This window comes from Phalacrocorax carbo, chromosome 27 (assembly GCF_963921805.1).
Source record: "Phalacrocorax carbo chromosome 27, bPhaCar2.1, whole genome shotgun sequence".
Classification (NCBI taxonomy): Eukaryota; Metazoa; Chordata; class Aves; order Suliformes; family Phalacrocoracidae; genus Phalacrocorax; species Phalacrocorax carbo.
In genome coordinates, this window is record NC_087539.1 from 609,511 (window position 1) to 621,348 (window position 11,838).

Below are 11,838 nucleotides of genomic sequence, written 5' to 3' on the forward strand. Positions count from 1 at the left end.
AAGAAACAATCTTTTTCTTTGATTTTATTCTGTTGTTTGGTGGGGCGAGGGGACGGGCCCGGGGAGCTGCCCCCGCTCCCTCCCAGCTCCAGCCCGAGGGTCCCCGCGTGCCCCCGCCTGCCACAGGGACCACAAACGGGGGGAATGTCGGGGTCGGGCCCGTGCAGACCGTCAGCCCGCGCTCACCTTTGCCTTCAGTAAGAAACCAAAGGAAAAACCAACCCCTTCCATTCGAGATACTGGCACGGACACGCGGATTCTTTGCTTTGGGGGTTGTTTGTTCTTTTTTTTTTTTTCTTTTTCTTTCCGCCTTTTCTTTGTTTCTTTGTTTTTCTCCAAGGACGCGAGGAGCTGTTCAAACCTCTTCTCCTGGCTGAATTTTTCTGGGCTCAGCAGTGCTGGGTGTGTTTGAAAGGAGGAAAAAAAAAAAAAAAAACCAACAAAAAAAAAAACCAACAAAGCCGAGACTCGGCCGAAGCGTCGGCGGGAGCTTCGGAGCGGGGAGGCGGAGGGTAACGTATGCACGAGGCGAGGGACCTGCCGGGAGCTCGTGGAGGGGGAGCGGTGGCCCTCTAGTTAAACTGAAACCCTCAGAGTCACGGCGTTGAGGCTGGAACGGGACGGAGTCAGAGCCCCCGAGGGGCAGGGTGGGGAAGGGGGATGCGTCTCGAAGGACTCGAAGGCATCTGTAGCAAGCTCTGTGTCTTTACAATATCCTATGTGTAAATGCTGCACCTCTGTATATTATGCACATAAACATTTCTTTGAATAAGATAGGACAGACCTCATCACCAGTCAGGTATAAACGACTCTTCCTCTTCTGTGTCTCGGTGTCCTGGCGTGCGTGTGCGTGCAAGCGGTTCGTGTGCGGGTCCGTGTGTCTGGGCGTTGTCCGAGCTCCCCGTGCAGGGGAGAAGGAGGGAAAAAAGAGGAAAATAGCCTTACTCGACCCAGTCGTATCGATATTGTTCGTCAACTTGAAAATAATAAAGTAAATGCATGGAAACCTCTAGCTGAGCCACGGCGCGTGACCGTGGGTGTGATGTTTCCGAGGTCCAGGGTCCGAGCGTCTCGCGCTGCGCGGCCCGAAGCTCTCGGTCCCGCTGGGGTTTCTCCTTCAGCTGCGGAGGGTGGGCGGCTGCTGCCTCGCGCGCCTGGCCCTTCCTCCTGTCCTTGCTTTTCCTGAGGCCGTAGGGAGCGAATTCCTCACGGCTTGACCAAAACTGCCGTTTCTTTGGTGCTCTGCACTTAGTTTCCAGGGGTCGTTGTCGGTTCTCGGAGCCCCGAGGTGCTGCGGTCCACGCGTGCTGCTCTGCCCGCCCCGGCCGGCACCGTCCGTCTGTCCGCAGGCCCGCCGCCAGCTTCCTCGACCCGGGAGTGAGCCCTTCCAAGCTCTGCCTCCGGTGAAGGACGTGGACGGAGTCACCAGTCGAGTTAGTCTGAGCCGGATAAAACGCGGGGGCTGCCCTCCCTGGGAGGAGAGGCCGGGGAGCGGGGTGGGGCCAGAGGCGCGAGGGGTCCCAGCCCCGCCGCGGGACGTGGCCGGGGGTCCCGGCGGGCGGGTGGTATTCGGGCGCCCCGATGCCAGCAGCGTCGTTCCGTTCCTGAATTTTGCACTATGAAACGTGGCCAGTTTGGGGGGTGGGGGTGGGGAGGGGGCGCGCTGCCGGGCTCCTGCCTGCGAGAGCCCTGGGGAGTTTGACAAAAAGGAAAGTCAGAGATGCTGTAGGCTGGTCGTGGGTGGCGTGGAGGGTCCCGACGTGCTGGGGCTGCGGTGTGGGGAGCTTGGAGGGCATTAAGACAAACCCAGAGCCTGTCCTAAGCGCTGGACTTGACAACATTTTTCCTACTTGAAGGTACTAACCGAAATAGCTGCTTTCTTCAACCTGTTCCGCCCCCGCTGCGCGCCGGAGGTGGGCTGGGGGCTGGCGGGGGGGTGCTGTGCAGGGGCTGGCTGCGGCTGTGAGGGGAGCGGTGCTCGGAGCCGGTCCTTGTCCCTCTGAGCCCCAAAAAGCTCTCGCGTCCCGTCAGGCACCGCTTAGCCCTTACCAGCGTCTGGCTCCGGCTGCGGGGACGAGAGGTGGGGTGGGCGGAGGAAGGCGTAGAGCAAAACCTGCAGCCCAGCTGGTTCTGTAAGAGGATGGAGCCTGAATTTCAGCCCTCCAGCAGGCAGGGCCTTGCCTGGGGTCACCCCTTTGCCTGTGCCCCCAGGCAGACCCCGCGGCGGCCGTGCTGCTCCGCGGCCGGTGGGCACACGCGTCCTGAAGCGACCTGCTACAGCCGTTGCGGTGGGCAGCAAGGGCTCGAAAATTGCACTGAAATTGTTACGTCCCAGTTCCTCCTCCTCCTCCAACAGATCTGAATTTCTCTTTGAGCCCTCGGTGCTTCCCGTCAGCCCGAGTCCCCTCTCCTGAGCGCCCAAAACCCCCCGAGACTCCCGTCCCCAGCTACGAGAGCCGGCCCCAGGCCAGAGCCTCTCCCTGCAGATCTCCAGCTCCGTCCCAGCACAGCAGAGTAGGGACTGGGCCGGGAGCTGCCAGACCTGCAGCGGAGGGTCCGGCCGGGCTTCGCGACGCTTCCCTGCCCTTTCCAAACCTGCTGGTGTCCGGGACATCTCATTAAAAGTTGCAGGCGTCGGGCTGGATTCCGTCGCGGGCTGGGATTCCGCGTGAGCTTGGAGCAGCAAGGCGTGAGCTGGCGTTTGGGCAGGGCTGGGCGTTAAGAAACGGTGTCTGTCTGCAGGGAGGATGCGGCGCTGCGGCCAGAGGCTGGGAGCGTGGGCGGGGGGGCGTGCGGGTCCGTATGTCCGTGGGCAGGGGCGTGCTCCGTCTCAGCAGGCGCTCTCTTAGCTTTAAAGATCTCTGTGTCCTCTAAGAGCCCTTTCAAAGTCGTTTGGTAGGTTCCTCCCTTTTCCTTCCCGATACACGTGGAAGGGAGTTTACCGAGATTTGCTTCATTTCTCACCCGTCCTGCGTCAGGGAAGCACAGGTTGGTAACGAAGGGCTCGGACCCCCCCGCGCCGCAGCGGCTCTCCTGCCGGCCGACCCGCCGCCTTCCGGACCGTCCCGCCGGCCGGTCCGGGTTTGACACCCGGTACCATCCCTGGGACCGTATCTCAGTGCTCTCTTGCCGCACCACTGCTGCCCCGGGACGCGGCGGCGGCTCCTCTGCCCGTCACACGTTCGGTGCGGGGGACGTCTGTGGGACGGGCAGGGGTCTCGGGCAGGGGTCTCGGGCAGCTCCCTGTCCGGCTGCAGACGTGCCAAAGGCGGGGCAGCCGGCGCTGGTGCTTGGCGGAGCCGCTCCCCGAAGCGATCGGCACCCAGCTGCCCTCGCGGGGGCTGAAGCTCACCCTCGCTCCCCCGCGGGGCCGGGGCAGCTGCGGGGACGTTCGCCCGCCTGCGGCACGACCGTCCCCTCGGCTGCCCCGGGGCTGGCCGGACCCCGGGCCTTGGACACCCCGGTCCCTGGTGATGGATTTTTGGCTGTTTCGGACCTTTGCAGGGAGCGACGTTCCCTGGGGGAAGGGCCGGAGCCGGTTACCCTCCCAGCTCTGTCTGCTCTGAGCACCCTGAGCCCTCAGGCTTCACCGGTGCCCCGGTGCGAGACCAGCCCAGGCGCAGGGTCCCCCCAGCGCCCCGTTTGCCGCGCGCCGGGCTGGGCCCAGGCAGGAGCTGCCTGTGCCGTGGGAAGAGCCAGCGTGGGATGGGAGAGTCTCTGTGGGCTTGTTCGTGGGGTGGTTAGATAACGAAGAGTTGCTTTAATTTGTGTCTTCTCTGCACTGTTCACACCTACCTCTGGCAATAACCGGGCTGGGGCGCAGACCCGGGGAAAAGGCTTCCGCGCCGCCCGGACCCGCAGCCTCGGCGCTGGACCGGGGCGGCGGCGCGAGCGCAGGCACGGCCGGGCTCTGGGGAGAGCGGCCCCGAGCGACCCCCCGCGCGCCGGCCCCGCGCGCCCCTGTGTAGCAGCTGCTTCGTCTCCTCCGAAGGTATTTTTACTTTAACTCCCCGGCTTCGTTCCCCTCCAGTGCACTGAAACGTGGAACCTGCTGAGCAAAAACCAGCGTGCGGCCGTGCTGTTGTTCGTCAGCGGCAGGGCCTTAACTGGCAGTCGTTCTTGCTGGGGACTTTAACGCGGATGCCTTTGTACTTGGGCAGGGAGGGAGAGGCGAGGGGTCGGCTCGAGGGGTCGGTGCCCGCGCGTCCCCGCAGCGAGCGCCGTCGGCGCCGTCCCTGTCCGAGACCCAGCAGAGGCAGGGTCTGTGCTCCGTCCCGTGGCGCCCGCGGCGCAGATCCCGCTGCCGCGGCGTTGGTGGTTCAGGCGTCTCCCTCCCCTCTGTAGGTGCTTCTTCCTTCAACCACTGGTTCAAAGCACAAGCACGTGGCCGGCTGGGCGAGGAGGGCTCCGCTCCTGGGGGCGCAGGGGCTCCCGGCCCCTCGCCCCCCCCCGCGCGCCTGCCCCGTGGAGACCCACCGCGAGTAGGGTAGAGTTTTGATGTGCAATTTAAAAATAGAAAAAAAAAAAAAAAAAAAAAAAAAGTACGAAATCTCCCCGGGGCCGTCACGGCGGCCTCGAGGTGCCGGGTGCCTTGGTGGGCAAACTGAGCCATGTCCCCCTGAGCTTGCTGGTTTCTCGCCCTTCTCCTGAGAGCAGGCGCCCCAGAGAGCCCCGAAATCAGTCCCGACCAGCGAAGCACTTGTCTCTGGGTGGAGGAAATTGGAGTGAGCAAAATCCCTTCGTGTCGCGCAAGGGAAACAGAAAGCCGTTCAACCCCCTCGTGGTTCTAGGGAGCGAATATGAGGTGATATGTAGGAGAAGGAAATCAGCCCAACAAGCCATCCGTCCCCGCAGCGCAGATGCTATCCTGTCGGCCTCCTCCTTACCCCCGCCTGAGCCTAGTGAGCGGTTACTTTTGTCTCGAATGTTCCATATATGTATTTTCAGAAATCCTGCATCACTTTCGGGGAGGGAGGGGGGGGAAAGGAACTGAAAAGAAATTAAAAAAATAAAAAGGTAAAAAAAAAATAGAAAAAAGCATTCAGACTTGATCTATTTTATACAATGTAAGCTGCGACCAAGTCCTGTTATTCATATTGTGGCTTTGAATCAATTATGTTTATTAAAATGCTATTGCTTCTATGTCCTGTCGTCCTTTCTCCGCTAATGGCTGGTCCAGGGGGAGCGGGAAGGAGGAACGCGCTCGACCTCGCCCCCGGAGCCGGGCGTGTGAGCACCCCACTGCCGTCCCAGGCCCCCGGGAGAGGAGACAGGGCGGCGAGGGGACCCCACGTCCCCTCCCCGCGGGGCTGGGGGGGCTGTGCAGAGCTGAGCCACGGAGCCTCCCGGGGACGGCGGGTGCTCCTGGGGATCTCACGAGGAGGGGGGAGAGTCCTGGGGGCACGTTTGGGGCTCCCGCCGTCCTGCCATCCTTCCAGTTCGGCCGCCGCGGGCTCCGGCCATGGTTCCCTGCTCTGGTCGGCGGCGGGAGCGAGCGGGGCTGAGCCCCGGGGCTGCTCAGGGCTGCAGCCAGGCGCGGACGTGTCCCTCGGCGAGGGCGATGCCCAGCATGATGCCGCTGCCCAGCAGGAACCCCGCGTTCTGCAGGAGGAAGCGGCCCCAGGTGCCCTCGCCGGGGCCCTCGGCGCCCCGCAGCACCTCGGGGAGCTGGGGCAGAGTGGGGGGCTCAGCAGGGCTGGTGCGAGACCCAGCCCCGCGGCCGCCCCCTCCAGCTGCCCCCTTACCATGTCGGCCAGGGCCACGTAGAGGAAGATGCCGGCGGTGGCGGTAAGGATCCAGGGGGTGAGGTGGGACGCGCTCTGCCCCACGGCCGCCCCCGCTGCTGCCCCCAGGCAGGAGAGCAGGGCCGAGAGCAGGTTGAGGAGCAGGATGGTGCGGGGGGCCGTGCCCGCCCGCAGCAGCACCGCCAGGTCACCTGCGGCAAGAGGAGGGTGGGTGGTGGGGGGCGACGGGGGGTGCCACGGCTGGGGCAGGGGGGCGGGCACCTACCCAGCTCGTGGGGCAGCTCGTGGCAGAGCACGGCCAGCGCCGTGCTGAGGCCGCTGGAGAGGCTGTGGGAGAAGGCAGCACCTGCGGGAAGAGGGTCCTTCGCCCCAGACCTGCACGGACCCTGTGCCCCAATGCACCGTGCACCCCTGTCCCTGTGCACCCCTTGTCCCCCTGTCACCCCCACCCCGTGCACCCCCTGCCCCTCACCGATGGCCAGCCCGTCCGTCAGGTTGTGGATCCCGTCCCCCAGCACCACCATCCAGACAATGTCAGTGGCCCCGGGGCTGGGGGGCAGCGCGGGGCCGTGGGAGTGTCCGTGGGAGGAGTGTCCGTGGGGGTGTCCCTGGGGCTTGAGCTCCAGCTCTGGCTCCGGTGCCGTCAGGTGTCGCAGCTCAGCCCCTGCGGTGGTAGACACGCGGGGTGGGTGCCAGGGCCGGGGGCCACAGGCGCTGCAGGGTGCGAGGGGGTCTTACCTCCTTGCGACGGTGCCAGGACCCCCGTGGCCACGTCAGGGGTCTCTCGAGGGGAGCGTCCCTGGGGAAGACAGAGGCATTGCGTGCAAAGCTGGCCCTGGTGGCAGCCCCACACCCTCCCCGGTGCCCGCAGCTCTCACCGTGGCCTCCCGGCTCCGCCGCAGCATCCCCAGGAGCAGCTCCACCAGGAAGAGCAGGTAGATGCCCCCCAGCACCGCCAGCCCCTGCAGCACCGCAGCCCCTGGCTCCACCGGTGTCTCCTGGTGCTTCCCCTGGGCCTGGACATGGGTGGGTGTCCCAGTGGCTCAGGGGACCTGGGTAGCCCGGTCCCCCCGGGTGCTCCATCCCACCTCTGGCCCACCGGGGCGGGGGTACCTACGTGGGGCCAGAGGTGGAGCAGGGCATCCCCGCAGAGCGTCCCCACGGCCAGCGCCACCAGGAAGGCCAGCAGCGAGCGGAAGAAGCTGCGGCTCAGCAGCGGGACGAGGACGACAGCCAGGGCGGAGGGCAGGCTGACGAAGGTGACGGCCAGGAGCCCCCAGCCCAGCGCTGTGGGGTGGGTGAGATGGGCACAGCCGGGGCAGGAGGGTGCAGGACCCAGAGATGGGGGTGCAGGATGGGGGGGGGTGTCCTTGGGGATGCAGGGATGGGGACCCTGGGACCAGGACTGTGGGTGATGGGAACCTGGGGATGGGGGATGTGGGAGGGGGACACTCGGGGATGCAGGGATGGGGTGGCAGCGACTGGGGACCAGACACTGGAGGGATCCAGGGATGGCGGTGAAGGGACGGGGACCAGGGGCGCTGAGGAGCCAGGGATGAGGATGCAGGGACAGGGTCTACAGCATCCAGCTGATGGGGGACTGGGGACTTAGGGTGCAGGAAGAGTGGCCGTGGGACCAGTCAGCCGGGGAAGCCAGGGATGGTGCTACAAAGACAGGGGGTGTGGGGACCAGATGCTGGGGTACCTGGGGATGCAGCGATGTGAGACCTGGGGACCGGCTGATGGGGACCTGGGGGTGGGGCTGCAGGGACAGGGGACCCAGGGACAGGTGACCCGGGGCTGGGGGCCAGGGAGGGGCCCTGGGTTGGGGTTACCTGGCCACAGGGCCCCCCCCGGGGGAGGCAGCGTCACCTCATCGCTGTGCTGGATGCAGACACGGCTGTCGATCTGGTAGAGCAGGGCCGGGCAGAGGAGGGTGAACTGCTCCGGCGTCAGCTGCGACACCGAGTCCAGCCCAAAATTCACCAGCAGCTGGGTGACGTTGAGGCACTGCGGGGGGTGGTGGTGAGGGGTGTTGGGGTGCTGGGGCCCCCGGGTCCTGCTGGGGGATGAGGAGCTGCCAGGGGCTCCCCAGGGGCTCCCAGTGCGTGGCAGTGGAGCAGGACATCGCGACCCCCCCCCCCCAGCCCCACTCACATCATCATGCGGGTGGTCGGCGCTGGAGTGCTCCAAGCCCAGCACCCGCCCCAGCAAGCTCAGGCCGGGCTGGTCCTGCCGAGGGTGTGGGGGCGCCCCGCGGCTCCCAGGGGTGGCCCCAGCACCGGGGGGCTCGGTGGGCACCGGCTTCATCCAGCTTTTTGTCTGGGAGGGCCGGGGGCTGAGGGAGGCGAGTGCGGATGAGCCCCCGCATGGCACCGGTTGCAGGGGGGAGCGGCCCCCCGGGGGCGGGCAAGGGGACGGCCGGTACCTGGGGGCGCGGGTGGGCAGCGGGGCGCTGGGTGCTGGGTCCCCGCCGTGCTCCCAGACGGAGTGCCAGTGCCGGTGCTTCTCCTCCTGCACCTCCAGCAGGTCGAGGTGGCTGACGTGGCCGTGTCCCAGCTCCTCGTGCTGGATCTGCACCACCTGCACGCGGCCCAGCCCCAGGCTGCCCAGCAGCCGCGCCAGCCCCTCGAAGGGCAGCGTCCCGTTGGCCCCGTACTGCCCGAAGAGCTGCTGCAGGTAGTAGCCGTGCTCCTGCGCCGCGTCCTCGGGCAGCGGCCCCAGCTCCCCTGCGGCCCCCGCGGCCCCCAGAGCCAGCAGCCCCAGGGCGCCCAGGAGGAGCCCAGGGGGGCCCATGGGGCCAGATCCTGCCACCGGCGGGGGGGGGGGGGGGGTCCCGGCGGAGCTGGGGGACAAGGGGGTGCTGGCGTGAGGGCAGCGGGTGCTGCGGTGTCCCCAGGCCTGTGGGCGCAGACCCCGGTGGCCGTGGGTGCCTCCCAGGACACGGGGGGGGTCCCACCAAGCAACCCCCGTACACACCCTCCTGCCACCCGTCCGTCCGTCTGCCCACGGGGACGGCTGGAAAGCAACAGGTGGCACCAGGGTCACGGGCGCGGACACGTGTCCCTACATCAGGGACACCCACCGGGAAGCGAGGCCGGGGGCAGGGGGGGCGGGCAGGGCCTGGTGCCGTCCCCGTGGCCCCCGTGGGACTGGGCCCCCTACGGTGGGTGACGGGGGGATGTGGGGACAACGCTGGGGGGCACAGTGACGCTCGTCCTTGAGGGGAGGTTTTGCAACTGGGGCAGCTTTTGTGTCGAAGTTAATGTTTCACCGGGCAGGGAGATAATGGCAGCGGCACCCCCCGGCAGGGCGCTCGCACCCCCACCCCCCCGCCGCCCGCGCCCCCGACGCACCCGCCCGCAGCCCCACCTGGCGCAGCCGTGTGTGTCCCCCCGCCCGCCCCAGCTCCCACCCCACTGCCAGGGACGCAGGAACAGCCCTGCACGGGGATGGGAAGCACCAAACAGTGGGTGGGACGGCGGGATGGCCGTGGGGCCCATCCTCCCCCTCCACGTGGGACTTGCCGATGCCGTGGGGCTGGGAAAATCCCATGACTCCAGGAGCTGGTGCCCCACTGTCATCCCCACCACGGCGCGAGGTCCCGAGGATGCCCCCACCTTCACCAGAGCTGACCCCCTCCTGCCAAGGAGGGTCTCGCAGTCCCCGGCATCATCCAGTTCATGGGGCCCCGTCCCGCCAGCTGCGGTGCCAGGATCGCCCGCGCCCCCCAGGACCCCTCCCGTGCCCCCCAGGGGCTCACCTGGGGCTGCGCTGTGCTGATCGCGGGGGCCAGGGGACGCGCCACTGACCGGCCCCCGTCCCCGTGCCGCGGCCGCGCCGAATGCTGCACCCGAACTGGGGGGGCCAAGGGTCACCCAGGCACTGCTCCCAGCCAGCCCCGGCGCCGGGAGGGGCCGCGCGGGGAGGGCCTTAAAGGGTGAGGGGGGTCCGGGCCCCCCGCGACGCGGGCAGGGATCAGGCAAGGCGCGGGCAGGAGGTCAGCCTTTATTAACACCTGCCCTGACAGGTCCTGGCTGCCCGCCCCGGCACGGACGACGGCAGGCAGCGGCTGGGTGCGGGGGGCTCAGGGTGGGGGGCTGTAGACCCCTGCCCCCAGGGGCAGCCGGGCAACAGCCGCACGGCTCAGCCCCGTCCTGCCCAGGACCCCCGAGCCCGACCGGCCCAAGACAAGGGGGTCCAGGCCACCCCTGCCCTCCCCAGAGGGGGTGTGAGTGGGGGGCAACGGGGCCCAGCTGGTCCCCTCCTCGCCCCGGGGGCTGCTGAGGGCGGGGGGCCGGGGACACCCCCCGCAGACCGTGCCGGCGGCCGAGGGAGAGGGGCCGCGGGGGGGTCCCGGCCCGTTATCTCTTGCTGCTCCGCCGCGTCTCCTTGCCGTTGCTGACGGGGCTGGCGGCGGGGCTGGGGTGGCCGGGCTGGCTGCGGGTGATGCGGCCGCTGGGGGGGTGTGCGGGGGCGCTGGGGGGGTGCGCGGGGCCCCCCGGGCTCAGCCCGTTCCCGTTCTGGCTGTCGGGGGCTGGAAGCAGAGCGGAGCACCGGGAAGGAGGTGAGGCCGGAGGCACTCCTGAGCCGGGGAGGGGGTGACACCGGGGGGGTGTCCTTGGGGTGGGGAGGGGGCTGCGTGCCCTACCTGGGGGTGCTGCAGGGGGGGCCTGGCTGGTCTGTGAAGCAGCTGGACTCGTGCTCTCGTTCTGGGCCTGCGGAGGAGACAGAGACGCGCCGTGTGCCAGGGAGCCGGGGCAGCCACGCTCGGGGGGGGCCGGGGGTCCCAGCCTGGTCCCCCCCTGCCCCAAAACTCACCCCTTTGCTCTGCGACTGCTGCGCCACGTACTCGGGGTTGGGCTCGCTGAAGTTGGGCACCTCGGAGTAGACCATGCAGAACCTGCCGGCAGAGGGGGGGCGGTGGGGTCCCCCCAGCTGATCCCCCCGGACCCCCCCCCCTCCAACCGCCCCCCCGGGACCCCCGGCCCCGTCCTTACTCGCCGATCTTCTGCAGGTCGCCTCCGCGCCCCGTGTAGAGGGTCAGGCAGCCCTTGAAGACGGAGGCGTACCTGGAGGGGGAAGGCCGGGGGCGTCAGGGCGGGGGCAGCCCCGAGGGGCCGGGGGTCCTGGGGTGCCCCCCCTCCCCCGCCTACCCCTTGGTGAGGCGGATGATGTCGCCGGGCTGGATGAGGTTCCCCACGTCGTCCCACACCGAGATGTTGATGCTGCCCGACTTGTCGGCCACCTTGCACGTCCGCACCTCGTGCCCGTCCTTCGTCTTCGTCACCCGGCCTGGGGGCGGGAGCGGGTCAGGGGCGCGGGGGCGCGGGGCCGCGGGACCCCGGCCCCCCCCGCCGTCGCACCCACCCGTCTCCAGCACGATGAAGATGAGGTTGAGGTTCTTCAGCCCCGGTTTCACGTCCTTCACCAGCGTCTCGGCGCTCATGGTGCCGGCGGGGGCCCTGCGGCGGACGCCGCCGTCACCCCCGGCCCCGCACGGCGACACCGGGAGGGGGGCAGCGGTGGGGGGGGACACACACCGGCTACGGCACCCCCGGGACGGGCCCGCGGGGATGAGGCGCAACCGGCCGCGGGGGCGGCACCGCTGGGGACGGCGACCACGGGGACCACGGGGACGGGGCCGCCGGGCTGCGGGGGACAACGGAGACGGGACGGCGGGGGCGGCACCCCCCACCGGGGACGGGGCGACCGGGGAGGCGACTCCGGGGCCACCGGGCACGGGAGCACCGGGCCCGATCCCGGGATCGCTCGGTGCCCCGTCCTCCCGCCCCGCCGCCAGGGGGCGCTCGCGCCTCCCGCCCCGCCGCCCCCGGCGCTGCCCCCCCCCCACTGCGCGCGCGCTGACCTGCCGGAGCGCCGCCGCCGCGGGCACTCCCGGAAGTCGCCGGCCACCGCCTCCGTGCAGCCAATCAGCGCGCGAACGGGCGGAGGACGTGCCGCGCCGACAGCGAATGGCGACGCGGAGGGGGCGGCCGTCGTCGGGGGGAGGGGGCGAGGTGAGTCGCCAGCCCCGCCCCCGCCCCGCCCCGCCCCGCGCGGGTCATAGAGCCCGCCCCGACCAGCGAGTTCC

General features: G+C 68.8%; 3 protein-coding genes and 1 long non-coding RNA gene across 9 annotated transcripts in view; all 4 read right to left on the reverse strand.

Annotated features, from left to right (window-relative positions):
• ESYT1 (extended synaptotagmin 1) overlaps window positions 1-11,838 on the reverse strand; it is a 116,154-nt gene that overhangs the window by 61,018 nt on the left and 43,298 nt on the right. The gene's annotated exons all lie outside the window — the stretch shown is intronic.
• On the reverse strand, window positions 10-3,178 carry LOC135317941 (uncharacterized). The gene is made up of 4 exons (XR_010376505.1): window positions 2,596-3,178; window positions 1,865-2,065; window positions 1,008-1,689; window positions 10-897 (listed from the first exon to the last, which is right to left on the reverse strand). It is a non-coding gene; the product is annotated as an uncharacterized LOC135317941 (long non-coding RNA).
• SLC39A5 (solute carrier family 39 member 5) lies at window positions 4,493-9,649 on the reverse strand. 5 transcript variants are annotated; one of them, XM_064474645.1, is made up of 12 exons: window positions 9,508-9,647; window positions 8,724-8,762; window positions 8,173-8,589; window positions 7,902-8,082; window positions 7,580-7,754; window positions 6,862-7,031; window positions 6,623-6,760; window positions 6,483-6,543; window positions 6,217-6,408; window positions 6,010-6,090; window positions 5,745-5,935; window positions 4,493-5,667 (listed from the first exon to the last, which is right to left on the reverse strand). In XM_064474645.1, the coding sequence occupies exons 3-12, from the start codon at window positions 8,538-8,540 to the stop codon at window positions 5,518-5,520; spliced, it is 1,707 nt and encodes a 568-aa protein (XP_064330715.1). In that variant the 5' UTR covers window positions 8,541-8,589; window positions 8,724-8,762; window positions 9,508-9,647; the 3' UTR covers window positions 4,493-5,517. The 5 variants fall into 5 exon arrangements, with proteins under 5 accessions (XP_064330715.1, XP_064330717.1, XP_064330714.1 ...); XM_064474647.1 differs by having other exon boundaries at window positions 8,173-8,645; window positions 9,508-9,616; XM_064474644.1 differs by lacking the exon at window positions 8,724-8,762.
• Window positions 9,736-11,756, reverse strand: NABP2 (nucleic acid binding protein 2). Of its 2 annotated transcripts, none has more exons than XM_064474659.1 (7): window positions 11,614-11,756; window positions 11,115-11,209; window positions 10,901-11,039; window positions 10,745-10,816; window positions 10,566-10,647; window positions 10,396-10,462; window positions 9,736-10,281 (listed from the first exon to the last, which is right to left on the reverse strand). In XM_064474659.1, the coding sequence occupies exons 2-7, from the start codon at window positions 11,191-11,193 to the stop codon at window positions 10,109-10,111; spliced, it is 612 nt and encodes a 203-aa protein (XP_064330729.1). In that variant the 5' UTR covers window positions 11,194-11,209; window positions 11,614-11,756; the 3' UTR covers window positions 9,736-10,108. The 2 variants fall into 2 exon arrangements, with proteins under 2 accessions (XP_064330729.1, XP_064330728.1); XM_064474658.1 differs by lacking the exon at window positions 11,614-11,756 and adding an exon at window positions 11,288-11,420.